At 36.1% G+C, this 20,506-nt stretch overlaps 1 protein-coding gene across 4 annotated transcripts in view; it reads left to right on the top strand.

Annotated features, from left to right (window-relative positions):
* The window catches only part of LOC150106358 (protein regulator of cytokinesis 1-like), a 203,418-nt gene that overhangs the window by 35,551 nt on the left and 147,361 nt on the right, over positions 1-20,506 (top strand). For all 4 annotated transcript variants that reach the window (XM_090392398.1, XM_090392399.1, XM_090392397.1 and 1 more), the window contains exons 4-5: positions 1,776-1,946; positions 16,026-16,175. In XM_090392398.1, the coding sequence (XP_090248524.1) occupies positions 1,776-1,946; positions 16,026-16,175 (321 nt within the window). The remainder of the gene's footprint in view (positions 1-1,775; positions 1,947-16,025; positions 16,176-20,506) is intronic.

The following is a 20,506-nucleotide window of genomic DNA, read 5'->3' as shown; positions in this document are numbered from 1 at the left end:
AGATGGTAAATCTCATTTTATTTTATAGCCGGGTACGAAACTGGTCGAAATCCATCGACATCCATAGTTTCAATGCCGAAAAAACTATTGGCGGAACCAAGTGTAAATGATCACTTGGGTAGTACAACACCAGGGCAACTCCATGCAAAGGTGGAGCAAGCTCCGTCACTAACTTTAATATTCTCTCATAATGTAAAACCCAGCTCCTAAGAGATGTATAAATACTGTTTTACATTATGAGAAGAGGTCACTACCCAGACCGGTTTCAACCTTTTTTGAGGTCTCATCAGTGAGTAGGTAGACCTGGAATATCAAGGTTTTAAGTGAACCGAAACTTGCATACCTCTACTATCGAATTGCCGAAGTGGTGTATTATATATTGTTAATTACAAAGACAATAAGCCGAAAGGCTATTTTACCGGCGAATTTGTTAATTGAGCGGGAGATAAATCCCGTTTTATTTTATAGCCATCTCTTAGGAGCTGGGTTTTACATTATGAGAGAATATTAAAGTTAGTGACGGATCTTGCTCCACCTTTGCATGGAGTTGCCCTGGTGTTGTACTGCCCAAGTGATCATTTACACTTGGTTCTGCTGATAGCTTTTTCGGCATTGAAACTCTATGGATGTTGATGGATTTCCACCTGAGTTTTGTACCCGGCTATAAAATAAAACTGGATTTACCATCTCCCGCTCAATTAACAAATTTGCCGGTAAAATAGCCTTTCGGCTTATTATCTTTGTAAATAGTTTCATTATTGTTTGTCCTTCTATCATTTAGGAATCATGAGATCATCATGATTTAAAAAAAACTGAAAACATGTGTGACTTACCAAGAATCTACTACTCGCTCTGGCTACTACTGGTCTCGCATGCGATTGGTGCGGTATTAACAAAAGAGTACGCTACTCAGCAATAAAGTTAAGCTGACAATTATGAAACTTTCATAATAACATTCACTATCTATTTTTTAAAATTTTTTCTTAAAATAAAAAAATTAGGGGTGTGTGAGATATAAGCAAGGGTAAGTTATATTCGAGTAAATACGGTAATAATTATACAATTTTCTACTAGTTTTGTATATTTTTTATACCTCAGAGTTTAAGCCATTTTTGTTGGTTGAAAATGCTTAACAAGTGATATATCCTTAAACATAAATTATTACATTAGAAACAGTGCATCAGGTTTTTTGATGTCGACATGACTCATGTAGGTGATGCCTTGGGTTAAATTTACTGCACTTCGAAGTATGCATAATATTTCTGAAGCTTAATTAAATTTCCTAACAAACCAGTTATGATCCATGTAAGTATTTTTGCTTTATAGTACAGAATGCCTTTCATTCATTGGTAGGCTGTTCTGGTATCTTTTTTGCGAGAAAATCAATTAATCAATCATTGTGTATATTTTACTCATTTTAAAGGTTATAAACCTACAACACATACTGTGGGTATGCATGCCATGGTTTGGATAATCTTGAAACCTTGCTCTAGGGACTAAGCATGGTACATTTTCAAATACTTTCAAGCTTTTAAGTATGTTATGTGTTGGTGTGGTGTGATATGCCTGTTTCCTGTTTTGCTACTGTGGCATGTTGATTTTCCCTTGGCCTATTGTATTCGATTAGGTACTTAAACAAATCTTGCAGTTTTAATCAATCATTGATAGATTTTTTTTTTTTTTTTTTTTTTTTTTTTTTTTTTTTTTTTTTAACTTTAAAGTGATTTACAAATGAAGATTATAACTAGGACCTTAATCTTTTCAATTTTAACTAGGAACACAGATTAAAAAAATTTCATGTACTTAAGAAAAATGTAATTGAGCTGATGGACAGCATAGATATGTTTCCAAATACTTCATTTGAAACAGATGTTGTATGCAATGAGGATGAGGACTTTGTTCTCTCAGAAGAAAATCTACAAGCTTTGCAAGATCTCTCTGATAATGTAAGTTGCTTTTTTTTATATATTTTAAAATTATTACTTATTTGGAATTTACTAGAAAAATTTTATTGCTCCTACATAAGAGGTTGCTGAGCCTCTGGCAAGTTGATTGCATTAGTGATTAGGAGTTAAAAGGGAAGGAATCAGGTCATTTTAAAGAGCTGATGGTTGTAGTCTTTTCGGAATACTTAGTGAGGATATTCCAAAGAACAGATACATGGAATGAAAGATGCAATGGAGTAACAAGTTTATTGGATTAGCAGATAAACAGTAAGTGGATGTTAGGATTTAGAGAGGTGGTGGATGCCAATTAGGCCAATGTCAGTTCTGCATTGTTTTTTTGTAGCAATACTTCTTGTGGACAATATTCACAGTGAGAGAGAGAGAGGTTATCAACTGCCTGAACTGCTTCTTTTTGGACAACATAAAGAATTTTTAGGAAAGTATTATTATTATACGGGCACGTCCATTGAGTCTGAATACTCATCGCAGGAGACCCAATCTATCCATACAGTCTATCGTACTTCTCCTTGAAGCCATTAACAGACCAAACATTCACAACTGACTCTGGCAACCCATTTCACTTATTCAACTTCAAGCAAAAAAAAACTAGTCCTCACACCTTTATTCAACTTCCAGGAATGACCCCTTGTTCTGGTCCCTCTAGCCAAGTGCTGAAACATTCCCCTGCATCAATCCTATAAAACCCTTTAAACAACTTAAATGTTTCTAACATATCCCCTCTTTTTCTCCTATTAACCAACTTCTGCAGTCCATACACCCTCAATCTATTCTCACAGGAAACATTCCATAGGCCACTCGCCTCTGAATCCTCTCCACCACTTTCTCATCCCCAAGAAACCCATGGGACCAGACTTGAACACAATAATCTAGATGTGGATGTATCAAGGCCTTATAAAGTGAAATAACTTCCTTGTCTCTACTTGTTAATATGTTCTTCAATAGCCAAGTAATCTTATGGGCTACCATAGCAATATGTCCTCTAAACTTTATCTGTCTATCACTATTCCTAAATCTCTAGCTTTATCTATTTCCTGGAGTATAGTGCCATCAGTGTGATACACGGCTTGTAATCTATTTTTCCTAAAATGCATAACTTTATATTTCTACATTAAACTGATACCCATTAACTTTTGCCCATACTGACAGTCGATTTAAATTGTCCTGCAAGCTCTCCACATCGGCTTAACTATTACCCTATCTAATTGTGCATCATCAGCAAACAACAGAATATTTCCTTTCAGGTTATTTCCTATATCATTTATGTACAAATTAAACAGCAATGGTCCTAGCACTGAACCTTGCAGCATACATGATATCTGTCCAGCAGCCACCCTCTTATCCATTTAACTAGTGTCATATCCATCTACATTTGTTCTAATTTGCATAAGAGTTCCATGTGGTATTCCGTCAAATTCCTTTGCAAAATCATCGTGTAGCCATTTCCTTTATTCAACTCATTTGTTACTCTATTATAAAAAAAAAATTAGTAAATTACTAAGGCATGACATTATTATCTACCAATTCTTGAATTCCCTTTTTGACCAATTTTTCTAACACTTTTGCCACCATGCATGAGATACTGCATAATCTATAATTGGCTGTTGCAGTCTTAGAATCTCCTTTATGCAAGGGAATCATTTTGTCCTCTTTCCACTCCTTTGAACTCTTCCAGAGCTGAGAAATAAAGAGCATGGTCAAATGCATTGCCAGTTCCCTTGCACATTCTCTCTCTCAAAACCCTTGTTGATATCCTATCTAATCCCACAGCTGTTTTTACATTGAGATTCTGATACCCTAATAATCTCCAATTCATCCACCTCTGTTCCCACATTAGTGTCTGTCACATATGTTAAAGCAGTAACCGTACTGGTATGATGTATCCTTGCTAAGTGGTCACTCAGTAACTCAACTATTTTATTTGCTTCTGTTGCATTGTAACCATTATCAACATCACTCATTAAGGTTAATCTTTCATAGGCATTCTTCCTCTTACTTGCCACAACGATGAAAGAACTCCGAGATTTCCTTTGACCTGCTTGGTTAGATTCTTCTTGTGATCCGATTTTGTCTTCCTTATCATGCTAGTCACCTTTCTTGCCTGAACCCTCTACTGTTCATGAGTTTGCTGGTCGCCCTTCTCTTTATATACCCTCCACAGCATTTTCTTCTGCAGCACATGCTTAATGATAGTACTCATCCATCTAGCTCCTATCGATTAACCCTTCTTTCCTTAGATATGCAATTTAAGCTTCCTCCTAAGCTTGTCATAATCATCTGACTTATAGTTCCACCCCATTCTTGACAGAATATTCCTCATGTTTTACAATCTCCCAATTCAAGACTGCATGAACACCTTCACCAATTGGAGGCAATGTGGCCACCTTGGTTATGAATAGCTCTTCTGATCCTATGACCAGGTCCAATACTTTCACATACACACACACCAGTCCCCTCCATTACATGCTGCCTCAAGTAATTCTCTCAGTAGGTGTATAAATTCCATTTCCTTCTTGCTATGTAATCTTTCTTCCTTCTAGTAAATAACTCCATAGTTTTGAAGCTCCCCCCCCCCCTCCCACAATCATTTGACCTGTACTCATTGTTCTAATTTGGCAATGCATGTCTTCCTGATCATCCATGGAATTCCCTGGTCTATAGCAACAACCAACTGTATATTTTGTGTTACTGGCCTTGATCTCACACCAGACTGCTTCAAATGAACAGCTACCTTGCTGACTATCTCATATTCTTTTTGGCTGTAATTAATCCGCTGAAAATACTAAATCCCTCGCATTCTATCCCTGTAACTACATCTGCCGTTTATCCAGCTCTCACTAATGCCTATAACTTTTGGTGAAGTTGCACTTATTATTGCCAAAAACTCTTCCCTCTTGTTCCTAATACTTCTGGCATTAGTATATAGAACCTGCATCATCCCTTTAGGCCCTGCCTACCTTTACTTCCTGAATTGGCTACTTTATTGAATATTTTTGCTTGAGAGACTAGATTCCTCACTTTGTCATTTTCTCTCTCTCTCTCTCTCACACACACGCACGCACGCACGCACGCATGCATGTGCTTGATCAGTGACTTCTACCCTAATTGCTTAAGTTTCCTTGAATTTGCGCTTGAAGCGCAAATTCATGGAACAGCATGCTCGGTGGACGAAAGCTTTCTCTAGACACCTAACACCAATACTATTTAGATGCAGTCCATCAGCTTGATACAAATCCTTTCCATCAAACAGACCACAGATCCACAAATCTTACATCATTCCTTCTGCGCAGTCTATGTATAGACTCATTGGTTATCAGTGCTCTCCTCAGTTTGCCTCTATCATAGCATGGTAGAAGACTTAAAATCTTCACCTTCTTGCTCTTCAATTTTTCCTCTTCTAACATTCTTTACATTCTCCCTCATAGAATACCTCTCTCTCCTCAAGTCATTTGTACCAACCATGACCATCATTTCCTTTGACTTACCTTTTTGCATCTGGATTAGGTAGTTAATATTATGAATTTTTGCACCCAAAGTATGTGGGGTACACCATCCCAAATGTGAGTGCAGTATTCTAAGGTTTGTTTTGGGTGGATTGGGATTTGTACAGGTAGGTGGAGATGTGAAATGTAATGTCTTGAATGAAAAATAATCCCAAATTTTGCTATAAGAGTAATGTGCCAGGAGAAGTACCTCCAAGAAGAGGGATCTAGTCTTAATTGTGCTGATTGTAATGAAAGGTGGTAGTGACGGTATGAGAACACATTGAGTGTGAACACTACAATGCATGAATGGGAGGAACAGAAAGTATTTTCATCAGTAAAACTATAGATAAGGTTTGAGGTTAGTAGTTGATAGTTCCTCATATATACTAGGAAGGAGTGGGTAACAGTTTTTCTCTTTTGAAACAGGCTGAATAAAGGTTTTCTTCCATTCTGTAATATGGATTGCAGCTGTGTATTAATAGGTTGCAAAACATGATGAACATCAAGTCTTTATTTAGAAGCACATCTGAAAAACTTGGGGATGCTATCAGGACAGAAGCCTTTTGGTATTTACATTGTTCAAAATTCTTATGTCTTTATGGCAGAAAGTCACTGGAAGTATGTAGTTTGTTGTTTCTAGTATACAGTTGGAGGTGGTTTGATTTGTCCAAGTTGTCCATTCAGGACAACTTGGACAAATGGCATGTACTGCCCGGTGGCTATCAGTGCCCTTCTCAGTTTGATAGTTGCTTTGTCTTTGGCTGCTGTCACAGCAAGTTATGGAGCAGTTGTGCTTGTTCATTTTCAAGGGATCAGAAGAGATAATTGCCATTTGTGCAAGTGTTTTCGGCATTTAGCTCTTTAGATTTGTTTAGTCACATTTAGATTTATTAATAATTGTTTTACAGTTGCTGTAGGTCTTACTGTAAGCTGAGAATGAAATAGGAGTTTGGTCTTCAGCCACTTTCAATGCACTGTTTGTCTTCTTTTTGGACTGTATTAGCATAATGGCATGTATTGAGTGGAAATTTTGAATCGAGCTGGGGAACGAAGGCACTCATTTCCCAACTCAATTCTGTAACATGTCATGACAAGTATCCAAATTGGAGAGAAAAAACAAGTAACCATTGAAAGGAGAAGTGGAAATGCTGGAGATTTTCCCACTTGATATAATGCCAGATCATAAATCGAGACTGGATGAGGGGAAGGTATCCCACTAGAAATGAAACTTGTACAAGATTATTTTCAGCATTACCTCTTGGTAACTCAATGGTGTACCTGGAAGAACTGGTTAAGGAAATATTTGCTATTGGGTGAGTGGAAGGATTGTTTGGTATTTTGATTAGCATACTTTAGGTCATTGCTTACAGTGAATATCTTGGTTTCTCTTTTAATGTAATTAGTAGAATTGGAAAAAGAAAGCCACTTGGAGTTGTGAACATTTAGTCACAAAGTAATATTACTTTGCTGGTGTTGGACTGCAAGAATTCAAGGTTCAAAGATGAGATGCCAGGAGGAGGAGTGATTTTCAGAATTAGGAGAGCAGTAGACAGCAGATGAATCACACATAATGAGGCAAATAAACCTTTCGACAGGTTAAAAAGAGGAATTCATGATTGGACTCCTTTGGCAAGGAACATCAGCCCACATGCAATCTTTGTGAGGAAGGAATCGTGTAGATTGTAATTTAGGTTCAGGTGGATTCTTGTTGTAGTAGGTATAATTTGGGTTTCATTCAATGCAGAAGGTTAGTTGGATGTTTGAAGATGGTGCACATCATGTCTGCACTACGAAGTGAAGATGGGATGATTATAATTAAAGTTCACATTTAAAAGGCTGTAACTGGGTAATTACTCAGCAGAACGATTTAATATTTAACATGATGATGTGCGCAGCAGTTGAATTTTATTTTCTGCAAAAATCAATGTTAGTTCTAAATGTTGCTACTAGGGTAATACATGGCGTTGCAATAAATGTGAATTACATATGATACTCCTGTATGCAGTGAAATGCTGTGACTGTACCATTTATGCAAATGACAAATGTCTCCAATGACAGAAGTTTCTATGAAAGCAGATAACTGCAGAATGCATCAGTTCATTGCCTGTGAACGGACAATGTGCTCAAGAACAATGTCACCATTACTAAAGGATTGTGCAACTTCTCATGAAGTTCTTTTACTAAAATAACTGCTGTGCCATGACAGCATTGTGAAAGATCAGAACGTTAAAGGAATTAAAAACTGATCCTCTGACTGCAAATGGTTTACGTAAAACCTGAAAATTTGAGGATATGGGTTACTTAAATGTCAACTCTGCAGAGGATGGAAACCCATGAAACGGCAGACAGTGGAGAAAGTAGTACTCATATTGTTAGAGGAAAAAAGGATGGCAAATGTAGAAAACAACAGCACATGGCATATTACATGGTCTTTTAGACAAACCTGTAAGCACAGTTCACAAAGTTGTATGGCAATGCCTGTGCTGTTATTCTTACAAGATATCAAAGAACTACATTCAGCAGTTGCTTAATCCTGACCTGGGTGCACGAGAAACATTTGCCCTGCATTTACTTGCTCAGACTGAAGTGGAAATGACTGGCCATGGAACATTTTTTGGCCTGAGAAGCCTATCACTTCCAACTGGACGATGCTGATGATACACATAACTGCAGAATTGGGGCAACTGCAAAACCACACATTATGCGATTGATTCTGCTTCATTCTCCACACCAAACAATGACCCGAAGGTCACTGTTTGGTGTGGTTTTAGAGCAAAATTCGTTATCTGACCTTTCTTTTAAGGCCATGGGCCCCATTGTGTCAGGTCCGTAATGTTCAAGGATGTGGTAGCTCTGTAATGGTTTGGTGGAGCCTTTTCATGTGACACATTATGTCCCTTAGTGTGCCTTCAATATTCAGTGTGATAATGAAGTATCATGTGGTATCAAGTATCCACATCACATGCAGCTACTTACTATAAATGGACACACCTATCCTCTGTATGTAATCAGTAAGCATTTGCCAGTAATGGGCAAATGTGACTATGTAAGCCAATTTGACAATGGGCATATAGGTGGGTCGACAGAGGGCAGGTGCGAGTATTTCAGAAACAGCTGTACTTGTTGGCTGTTCCTGTGCTACTGTATCAAGGGTGTACTAGGACTGGATTAATCAACAGATAATGTTAGGTTATTAGTGAAAGTTTGTCATTTTACAAAAATTTGAAAATTTTAAACTACTGCTGTGATTTAGATTAGGATAGAAATAGAAGTTTTAGCAGTTCTTTCAAATAATTATATGAAAGCAAAATTTCTTTTATTTTTACTATTAAAATATTGGTATTGCATTTTATTAAAATATTAATTTTTAACAAAATTACACTTATAGGAAATCGATTAAGAAATGAATTCATGTAAACAACTATTTGGAACAGTATAAAAATGCTTATAATTAAAAAAAGCGCAATTAGCTAGTCAAGTTGATAGTCTTTTTTTATTTTTGTTGAAATTCACAGAATCTATTACACCTGCAGAAAATAGACAAGAGAAATGTGAAGAGGATATAAGCATCTACATTCATATAGAGCCCACAGAAAATGGACATGAAAAGAAATTGTCTGGTGCAGAGGAGCTTGTGAAGGGTAGTGGAAACTCGCATACATCAGGAAGATACATCATAATTTACATCCATATCGATTGCATTTACAGAAGATGGTCATGAAAAGAAATCCTCTAGCAAACAAAAGAGGCTGTATGTTCATCATGAACGTTTTTAACAACTAGAAGACATGCTTATCTTCATGAGATTTCTTGATATTGTTTGCCATGAATGGCAAACAATATCAAGAAAAGTGATGTGGGCAAATATCAGGATGGGGAACTGGACAATGAGACTTATTTGTTCATATGATCCCACAGAAGGTTCTACTAAGGTAGAAGTGGAGGAATTTTTTGGGGCTTTAGAGCAGGGTGGGGATCGTCCGGCCTGCGGGCCATATAAGGCCCATGAAATCATTTGGTCTGGCCCTGTCAAGGCAACTGCAGGCGGGACTCGAGATTCAATAAATCTAGGAGCTTTTTTTCATAGCAACATAAATTTATATTAAGTGAATCATAATAATGACGTAAATTTTGAGGGACAAGCAAGGAATGTCCATAACAGGATAGAGAGGACACATACAAGTACATGATGAGACAGACACGTATATGCTTCTCGTCGGCTGCCATGGCAGTGCAAGAGAAGACCTTGAGAGTTGATGGTATGAACGTTGGATATGTTCCAAATCCAAGATGCAGGATTAGAAGTGATCAAAGCAAAATAATCACATCGCTGGTGACACACACACACTGGATAGTTATTAAAACTTAAGTGGTGTGACATCCTGCAAATGGCGTCTACAAAGAAAAGAAAAGTTGATGCAGAATGGTGATCTTTCCAAGAGAAATGGACAAATGATTAATTTTTTGTTGAAGTCAAAGGCAAACCTGTGTGCCTAGTTTGTGGTGATGCGTTAGCAGTAATGAAAAAAGCCAATCTGGTGCGTCATTACAGCTCAAAACATATTAAACTCAGTGAATTGGGAGGCAAACACATCTGGATAAAATCAGTGCTCTTCAGCAGAGTTTGGAATCGCAACAAGCTGCTTTCGCTAGGACTCATTGTGACAAAGACAACGTTATTCAGACGAATTATGTAGTGAGCGAGCTAATCGCGAAGAAGCTGAGGCCTCATGTAGAGGGAGAGTTTGTAAAGGAGTGCGTGTTGACTGCTGTGGAGTGGTTAGCACCAGACAAAGTAAAATTGTTTCGGCGTGTCAGTTTATCTCGGAGAACCATCTCAGATCGGATTACTGACTTAGCACAAGATATTTTAAAAACATTGAAGGATTCTGCAGGAGATTTCCAATTTTTCTCTCTGGCTTGTGACGAGACAACGGCCATAACAAATACTGCTCAAATGGCCGTTTTGGTTCATGTGATAACTGCAGAGTTTGACCCACGAGAGGAACTGCTGTCACTGGAAGCCATGCGTGGCATTACAAGAAGTGAGGACTTGTTCGAGAGAATTTTTTTATCAATGAAAAAATTTGAGCTAACGTTTGAAAAGTTAAGTGGCCTTACTACAGATGGAGCTCCAGCCATGGTTGGCTCGCAAAAAAGGGTTAATTGCAGTTGTCAGGAAAGAACCGAATCGTCTCAGTCTTGATCCAAGTGATTTAATTATATGCCACTGCATCATACACCAAGAAAGTCTCTGTGCAAAGTCATTGCAGCCCAACAATGTGATGTCAACAGCAGTATCATGCATAAATTTTGTCTAAAACAGAGGGTTTAACAGCCGCCAGTTTAGGAAGTTACTGAATGATCTTGAGTCTGAGTACGGTGATCTTGTTTATCACTGTGAAGTGCAGTGGCTGAGTCACAGGAACATGCTCATGAGGTTTTACGAACTGCAGGATGAAGTCGAGCAGTTCATGGAAACGAAGGGAAACCTGTCAGGGAACTCAATAATAGCAAGTGGCTGCGCGATCTAGCATTCATGGTGGACATTACCAAGTACCTCTCAGAGCTGAATGTCAAGCTGCTGGGCCCCAACCAACTTCTCAGCTCCCTGCTTTCAAACATGAAATCATTTGAAGTTAAATTAAGGCTGTGGAAAATGCAACTTGAGAGGAATAACACAGTTCATTTCCCCATTCTGGAAAGACAAAAGCCTTCTACAACATTTGAATATGCTGGTGAATGTGTGAAACTAATTGAGGCATTTAATGAAAGATTCAAGGACCTGAAAAGTAAACAAATGGAATTGAACATTTTTGCTACACCATTCAATGTGGAATGAACTGATGTGTCTGATAACCTACAACATGAAATCATTCAGCTTCAAAGCGATGATGAGCTGAAAGCTAGGTACAACCTCCCACTGCTTGAGTTCTACAACGTTACATAAGCAATGATAAATTTCCCACTTTGAGGAGACATGCATTGAAATATGCATCTGTGTTCGGAATAACTTACTGTTGCGAGCAGTTCTTTTCAAAACTTACCATCGCAAAGAGTCGACTGCACTCCAGACTGACTGATTCAAAACTGAAAAAGCAGTTGTGAGTAGGAATGTCATCATTACCAGTTAACATCACACACCTCACTAAAGAGAAGTAGTGCCAGCCATCACATTAGAGGTGAGTTAATTAAATGCTTGACCAAATATAATAGGTTAATTTTTAAGTTGATAATTTTGTATGGCCTGTGAATGATGTTATAAATATCCACATGGCCCTTGGCAGAAAAAAGGTTCCTCACAGCTGCTTTAGAGAAAGCAATTGATACCATGAAAAAGGAATGTTGGTCCTTCTTGGGAATCTAAATAGCAGAGTAGGAAATAATTGTCAGACATACAAAAATATATTGGGAAAATTTGGAGAAAAGAGCAAAGCTAATGTATGTTATTGTTGAGAGGAATGTTTTCTCACTGGTGCAGTACACTAGAGAATACAAAGGATTTGAAATTGGAAGTGATCATCATTTAGTCTTGAGTAGGATAACATTTCATAAAATAAAAGTTGAGTAGTTTCAGATGTGAACTGTAGGCTAAAATACACAAACATTATTCAAGAAAAAATGAAAGAGTTTGAGAACAGGAACCAAACCTTAGAGATTCAGTGGCAAGCCCTGAAGAAAACATTAATTGATTCAACCAGAGAGGCATATGGTGAGATTGTCTGCAAGGATAGAAAAATCAGAACTCCATGGTGGACACAGGAAGTTTAAAGAGGCAGTGAAGAAAAAGAAGAAAGCATATCAAAATTTCCTGGTGAATAAGTCAGTTTGTGCTCTTAGAGAATACAGAGACAAAGGTAAGAAAGCTAAACATCATGTAAAACTTGCTATACATAAATCATGGGAAGACCGCTAAGAACATAGAAAATATCAGGAAGATGGCAAAATATTCTGGCGGCTATTGAAAGAGCTCAGAAATGGAGGAAAGAGTGCTGTAAAAGGAATTAGAGATGACTGGCAATAATATCTATTTAGTGAAATCCATTCAGGACATCTATAAAACAATAGAATTAACTGAAGTTTTTACAGCATCTATTTGCATACCAATTCCAAAGAAAAATGATGCATAAAACTGTGAGCCTAATATCCCGTGCATCTAAAATTATTTTAACCATTGTTAACAAACAAATTGAAAGAGCCTTAATTGGTGAATTTAGTGAACAACAGTAAGGCTTCAGAAGAGGAATGGGAACCATTAATACTATCCTGGAACTAATAATACTAATAGAAAGATCACTTGAATGAAATAGGAACATTTACATATGCTTCATAGACTTTCAGAAGGCCTTTGACTGGCTAAAACATAATAAAATATTCAATATATTAGATAAATTAGAGATAGAAGATCATGTACTTAATATTATAAAAATGATTTACACCAAACAGAAAATGCAGCTGTTTAACTCTGAGGCTCCTGTAATGAAAGTAAAAAGAGGAGATAGACAAGGTTGTATCCTTTCACCAAATCTGTTTAATATCTATAGTGAGACAGTGATGAAAAAGATTGAAAAACAAATAATAGGAATTAGTATCAATGGTATAAAATACAACAATCTTAGATATGCTGATGATACCATTCAAATAGCAGAAAACAGAAACAAATTAATCAAATTACTGCAACTACTAATTGAAGAAAGTAAAGAGTTTGGATTAGATATAAATGCAAAAAAGACTAAATTTATGAAAATCTCAAAAGAAAAACAATCTCAGCCAGAAATATTCATAAACAATGTGAAAATTGAACATACAACAGAATACAAATATTTAGGTACCTTCTTTACTGCAGATGGAAAGCAAGATAAAGAAATAAAAATAAGTACAGCCATAGCTAAAGATGCATTCTGGAAAAATAAAGATCTGCTCAGAAGTTCTGTGAGTATCGAGACAAAGAAAAGAATGATAAGAACATTAGTGTGACCAGTTTTCTCATATGGAAGTGAGACCTCGGTATTCAAGAAGAGAGTAAGACAACAGATAATGGCCTTTTAATTGTGGTACTATAGGAGAGCACTCAAAATCTCATGGACAAAACATGTGACAAATACAGAAGTCTTACAGAGAAGGAGAACACAGATCTTTATTACAGGAAATGGTTCAGAGAAAGATGAGATTGGTGGGACATATACTTGAGAGGTTCAGCAGGACAGAGGATACTAACAGTTTTAGAAGGAAAAATTATGGAAAAAAGGATCAAGAGGCAAAAAATGAAGGTCATGAAGATATTAAGATCATGGGCAGGATTGCATGGCTATGCAAAAACAAAAAGGAAAGCCACCAACAGAGAGAACTGGAAGGACATGGTCCTGCACCCTCTCACTGAGGAAGCTACATGAAAAAGAAGAAAGGTGATATGAAAACTGCAGAAAAAGATATCCTTGAGGTATGGAGCAATTACTTTGAAAAATTGCTAAATGAAACAAACTGTGACAGCACAGTGGTAAAAAAAAAAAAACTAAACAGGCATGCATTTAGGAATACACATCCATACTTAAAGTAGAAAATGCCATTAGAAGCCTGAAATGTAGAACGGTAGGCATGAGAAGATGATATTCGACCAGAAATGCTCAAGTATGGATGTCTTACAGTGGCTGCATTGCCTAGTTCAGATGGCCTGAACAGAGGGACAAATTCCAGATTATTGGAGTAGTGTTCCCATAGTACCCATATACAAAAAGGGAAATTAAACTGAATGTGAGCATTACAGAGGTATTTCTCTACTGATTCCTGATAAAATTTATGCAAGTATACTTGAGAAAACGGTTGAAAAGATTGTAGAAGGGAAGCTTGGTTAAGAACAAGCTGGATTCAGGCGAAATGGGGGCTGTCAGGATTAGATTTTCACTTTACAACAAATGGTTGAGAATTCATGAGAATATAACAAAGATCTGTATTTCAGTTTTGTGTACCTACAAAAAGCATGACATGGTGCCAAGAGAAAAGCTATTCAAAACTACAGTTATATGGTGTTAATGGGACATTATATTAAGCATTACTTAGTCTTTATTTGAGTTGTAAGCCAGCAGTTAGAATTGAAGTAGAGGAAGATTTATATATTAATATATGTTTTATATTAAATCTGGTTTCAGACAAGGATGTACATCATCCCCTCTGTTATTCATTATCTATATGGATCACATTATGAATAGAAGTGGTATTAAACCTGACATCAAAATTGGAGATGTTAATCTCAGCCCTTTACTTTATGCAGAATGATGTTATACTTTTAAATAAATCCAGTACAAGTCTGCAAGATTCTCTGACTAAATTGAATAACTGTTATAATAGATTTGGCATGAAAATCAGCAATAACAAGACAGAGACAATGAAAATAGGCAGAAACATTTGAAAATATCAACTGCCTTGTGAATGGAGAACCTGTGGAACAAGTAAAACATTTCAGCTACTTAGGCACAATTTTTAGTGAAAAATTTAGTGGTAAATTAAATATGGAAATAGACAACAGAATCAACAAAGCTGGTATGTTAGGAAGTCAATTGAATAAATATATAGAATAAGAGAGAAATTAGTTAAACCACTAAATTAGCTATATACAAGACAGTGTTCAAACCAATTTTAAATTATGGAACTCAGAGCTGGGTTAGAAATAAAACACTTGACCAAAGACTAGAGACCACATATATGAGAGTCCTGAGAAAGATTATGGCATGAACAGATAGCATCAATGGCAATATCCTATTAGAAACGAGGATATTAGGAAAGAACTTGGCATTGTTAGCATCCAGGAATGCGTTAGCAGAGCTAATCTCAGGTGGTATGGTCACTTAAACAGAATGGGAGAGGAAAGATTAGCAAAACAAGTGTTCTCTGCCAGGTTGGCAGGAAAAAGATCCAGAGGAATACCAAGATATAGGTGGGTTGATACAATAAAAATTGTCTTAGAAGACAGAAATATGAGATCTGATAATGTTGGAGTCTTGACAGATAACAGATTGATTTGGAGGAAAATTGTTGATGGGGCAGTTAGTAATGATGCAAATTTTTCATGTAGTACTATCATAATATCCTGTAAAACTCGTGAGGGTATATGTCAGGACTTTTGATGATAGAATAAATTTTCGACCATAAAAACACTTTTTTGCATATTTTCTTGAATTTAGAGGCAGCAAAATAGTGCTTTCCAAGGAGCTGACATTTGCTCTGACAACACCCTTATGTTGTAAACCAGTATTGTGAATATATGTTTGATGTGAGTGTATCAGAAACTAAAGCATGTTTGGTTTGATTCGTTTCTAATAACTGTAAGTTCCAGTGATATCATTTGTTTGTATTTAATGGGAGTAACAATCTTTGTTTTGTTTGTATATATTTTATATTTACATATTACAGTTTGTATATATTTTATACTGCATATATTTTATTGGATCTTTAATATTTTAAAATATCCTAAATTACTTGTATTTTTTAAATTGTATCAATATAGTTTATATTATATTCAGGTTTTTAAGATTTAAACATTTTTAGTGCATATTTATTTAAACCTGATATTTCTTGACAGTTGCTGCGCCAGAAAGAGCAGAATGAAAAACTTGCTTCAGATTTGAAAGAACAACTACACATGTTATGGGATAGACTAAATGTAAATGAACTTGACAGGGCTCAGTTTTTAAATAACCACACTGGATTTAAGCCATCCACTCTTCAAGCCGTAAGTAGTGTACCAGCAGTTTTCTTCGTGTAGCAACTTTTATGTTAACGTGAGACAGTTTGTGCTTAACTTATTTCACACATACATGATGTTTGTAAATGTAGTTTAGAGATTCACTGACCATCCTCATTCCACTCCTGAATGTCTTTGAGATTTCTCCACTAGGCTGCTTGTTGCCAGGCCACACCAACATGTTTCCTGATTTTATTTCTCCACCAACTAAATGGTCACTCTGTCTTACTATCTCTTATGGTCTAGTTCATTATCTCTGTAGTTGTCCTTTCATAGTTTTCATGTGGTTAATGGCAATGACCATCATCATGCATCTCCATGCTTCTCTGAGTGGTTTCATGTCTATTTCTTTCTGGAATCTGCCATCATCTGTAATCTTTTGACCTTAGTAGATGTTGTTATTCACATTTTCCAGCATTACATTCTCAACATCGCATATCTGACTTATCTGTAAATTTGTTGAACATCACCTTAGTTTTCCGAAGTCATCTTCAGTCCTGCCTCATTACTTTTCTGTGCAAGTTTCTGAATCATGCTTTGTAATTTTGGTGGAGTACTTGTTAAAATAACAATGCCATCAACAAAGCAAAGCCTGTTAAATAAGCTCCATTAATTTTCTCCCAGGCTGCTTGCTAGAAAAACTAATTCTGCGTTAAAAAGCTTTGGTGATATGGCATCACCTTCGCATACTTCTTCCTCAATTCTGATAGTTTGTATTTTCAAAGGGCCTGAATATTGCTGTCACATTCTCACAGACATTGGTGATAATTCTAATGTAGTTAGCATCTCTGGAGCAAGACTTCGGAGAGTTGATGACTAAAATTTTTACGGAATCAAATGCTTTCTTGTAGTTAGTGAATGCCAAGCAGAGTGGGAACCTATATTTTTTAAATCTTTATTAGTTCTCATAGTGCTTATTTCTTATCTATGGTGCTGAACCACTGCTGAAGCTTGCTTGTTCTTGGACAACACTTTCTTCAGGTAGGATGTAATAGTACCCCTGTGAATACTTTCTAAAAATTACAGTTGGGAAGCTAATAGGTCTGTAGTTTTTCAGGTCTTGTTTGTCCTCTTTTTTTTTTACTTAGAAGAATCTCTACAGTGTTGTTTCATTCTATGAGAATTTGGTTTTTGTTAAGGCAATTTAGTAAATAGTGGGGTAGGTACTGCCTCCTCCAGACTAGTGGCTTTTAAGATGTTGACAGTAATGCCATATTTTCCTGGGGCTTTTCTTTGGTTCATTTTCTTGATAGCATCGCCAATTTTGTCACAGGACTGGTGATGCTTTTCCTTGGGTATGATTTTTATCTCATTATCGCCTTCACCATCATCAGTTTCCCAATATGTACCTTCAAAGGGTGTTCAGGCTACTATGACAGTACTACATTATTAAGATTTGCATTACTGCTAATCTCTTATCCACAATTTTCTTCCTAATTTGTCTATTACTTGTTAGCACTCCAGTATGTTGTATCTAACATTTCAGTCTTCTAAGGCATTTCTGAATGAACTTATCCACCAAGATCTTAGTCATCATATTCTGTGTAATGCAGTTCAGTTTTTAGAGGCAAATTAATTAGAATTAGAAGTAAAAAGAAAAATTGTAAACAAGCTAAATCTTAGAAGCAGAATTTCATTCTTAAGAAATGTTTATAGATCTGACCATACTAATAATGGCAGCTTCCTTATAGCCCCAAGAAATTAAGAGATGCTGCCCAGAAAAAGGATATGCAGTGCAGAATGTTTCTAGATTGTAAAACTACCTTTCTTTTAATACAGAGGTTTTTTTGGGGGGGGGGGGGGCTGAAGGAATACTAACTTGTATGTTCAAGTAGCTAAATGAAAGTCTTCAACAGACTTAGGAAAGAATATAAAAACCACAAATGTAGAAAAATGTCTCCACAAATGTCATTACCATAGTGTGCACAAATGTAATTAATGAAATTGGTTAAAGGAATTACTCTTGGATGTCAGGAATAATCACCAGTGAATGCGATGATAGAAAATATTCAGAAGATGAAAGTAACGAGTGGATTTAATTGATAGTATGGAGTGGTACCATTAAATATTAAGTGTTAAATGACAATTAAAGTTGATGACATTCTGTCTGAAATGTTTAAATATGGTGACTCTGGACTGCAACTCAGTTGGTATAATCATCTAGCATGTAAGAATATCAGTGCTTATCAATTGGGGATAAGTTAGCTAGTCATATGGAAACAGCAGGGTTTTCTCACAAAACCTTGAGACTCCATCACCAGTGCAAATTAGACAAGTGTCATTGAGGAATTATGGATGTAGAATTAACTAGCATATTACCAAATTAGTTTTATAAAAGAAAAAAGCATATTACTTGCTTGTAAAACAGGCTGCTAGACTTTATATGTAAAAGAAGATACAAATTTAGTGGTTTTACCTTTTGGAGCATTATAAAATGGGACAAAAAAGATCACTAGGGCTATGGTAGTAGTCCCCCCCCCCCCTTTTTTTTTTTTTTTTTTTTTTACATATGGTATAGTTATATAACAGCAGAAGAAAATGTACATTTATTGAAAGTTTATCAAAAAATCAAGTTTGTATCCTCTTCATTGGATACAAACCTGTGTTTTTTTTCTGTAAAACAAAGCAAATGTGCATTGCTTTCTGCTGTTATATAACTACACCATATGTAAGAAGAGGGAAAAAAATACTTCCATAGCTTTGTTCTGTGCTTTAGATTAAGACAAGCTTTATATACACACACACAAATGCTTTTTAGTTCAGTCATCACAGTGTGCTGACTTCTCTCCTCACGATTTGTCTGTTGCTGAATGACGTTTCCTAAGTAGTCATGAATCAACATTTTGCTGGGTTGAAGCATGTCATGGACCTACAATTTTAACAGGTGGTGACGTGGCAAATTTTTTTTTCAGTGAAGCTCTCATTGAGCTAACAGTCAGATTCGTTTGTAAAAATCCTTCTTCACAATCACTTGATGAAATTGCTATTGTACTCAGATCGTTCAGCAAACTTAGATGTCTTTTCAAATTAGTATTTCTGAAATTCACAAATTGTATCTTTCATTTAACTGAAGTGTTCTGTGTGTGTGTGTGTGTGTGTGTGTGTGTGTGTGTGTGTGTGAAACTTTTTGACATATTTGTAATATTATCCTGGAACCATTTGTCTTTCATGAAACAATTGTACAACTTCTTGTACAACACATGCTAAAAATTTACATATTTAATAGTTCAATATCAGGCAAATTTGCTCACACTTTCAGTTCTCTAACATTTTTAGAAACATGGCATGTATGACATAGTTTGTCAATAAATTCTATAAATCTATAATTAACAGATTTCAGTTTTGCCAGCTGCTAGTTCTAATCACCGATTAAAACTAGCAGCTGTTTAATTGTTTAATTCATCAATGAAATTTTTTAATTATCATCATCATCATCAAATTCTTGCCATGTACCCTCAAGGGGTGTACAGGATATGACAGTACTACATGAAAAAATTACATCATTACTAACTTCCTATCTACAATTTTCCTCCAAATCAGTCTGTTACTTGTCAAGACTCCAACATTATCAGATCTTATATTTCTATCGTCTAAGGCACTTTGTACCGTATCAATCCACCTATATCTTGGTCTTCCTCTAGGTCGTTTTCCTGCCAACCTGGCAGAGAACACTTGTTTTGCTAATCTTTCCTCTCCCATTCTATTTAAGTGACCATACCATCTGAGATTAACTCTGCTAACTTGACAATGTCAAGTTCTTTCCTAATATCCTCATTTTTAATATGATATTGCCATTGATGCCATCTGTTCACGCCTCTAATCTTTCTCAGGACTCTCATATCTGCGGTCTCTAGTCTTTGGTCAAGTGTTTTACTTCTTACCCAGCTCTCAGATGCATAAGTTAAAATTGGTTTGAACACAGTCTTGTATAGCTAATTTAGTGTTCCGACTAATTTCTTTCTTATTCCATATGAATTTATTCAATTGACTTCCCACGATACCAGCTTTGCTGATTCTGTTGTCTATTTCTATATTTAGTTTACCATCTTCAGTAAAAATTGTGCCTAAGTAGCTGAAATGTTTTACTTGTTCCACAGGTTCTCCATTCACAACACAGTTGACATTTTCAATGATTCTGCCTATTTTCATTGTCTTTGTCTTTTTATTGCTGACCTTCATACCATATCTATTACAACAGCTATTCAATTTAGTCAGAGAATCTTGCAGACTTGTAGCAGATTTATTTAGAAGTATAACATCATCCGCATAAAGCAAAGAGCTGACATTAACATCTCCAATTTTGATATCGGGTTTAATAC

The sequence above is a fragment of the Typopeltis vanoorti genome, chromosome 5 (assembly GCF_054136105.1).
Source record: "Typopeltis vanoorti isolate ZY-2024b chromosome 5, IOZ_Tvanoo_1.0, whole genome shotgun sequence".
NCBI lineage: Eukaryota > Metazoa > Arthropoda > Arachnida > Uropygi > Thelyphonidae > Typopeltis > Typopeltis vanoorti.
Note: the sequence above shows the minus strand (reverse complement) of the source record. Positions and strands in the feature narration are given on the sequence as shown.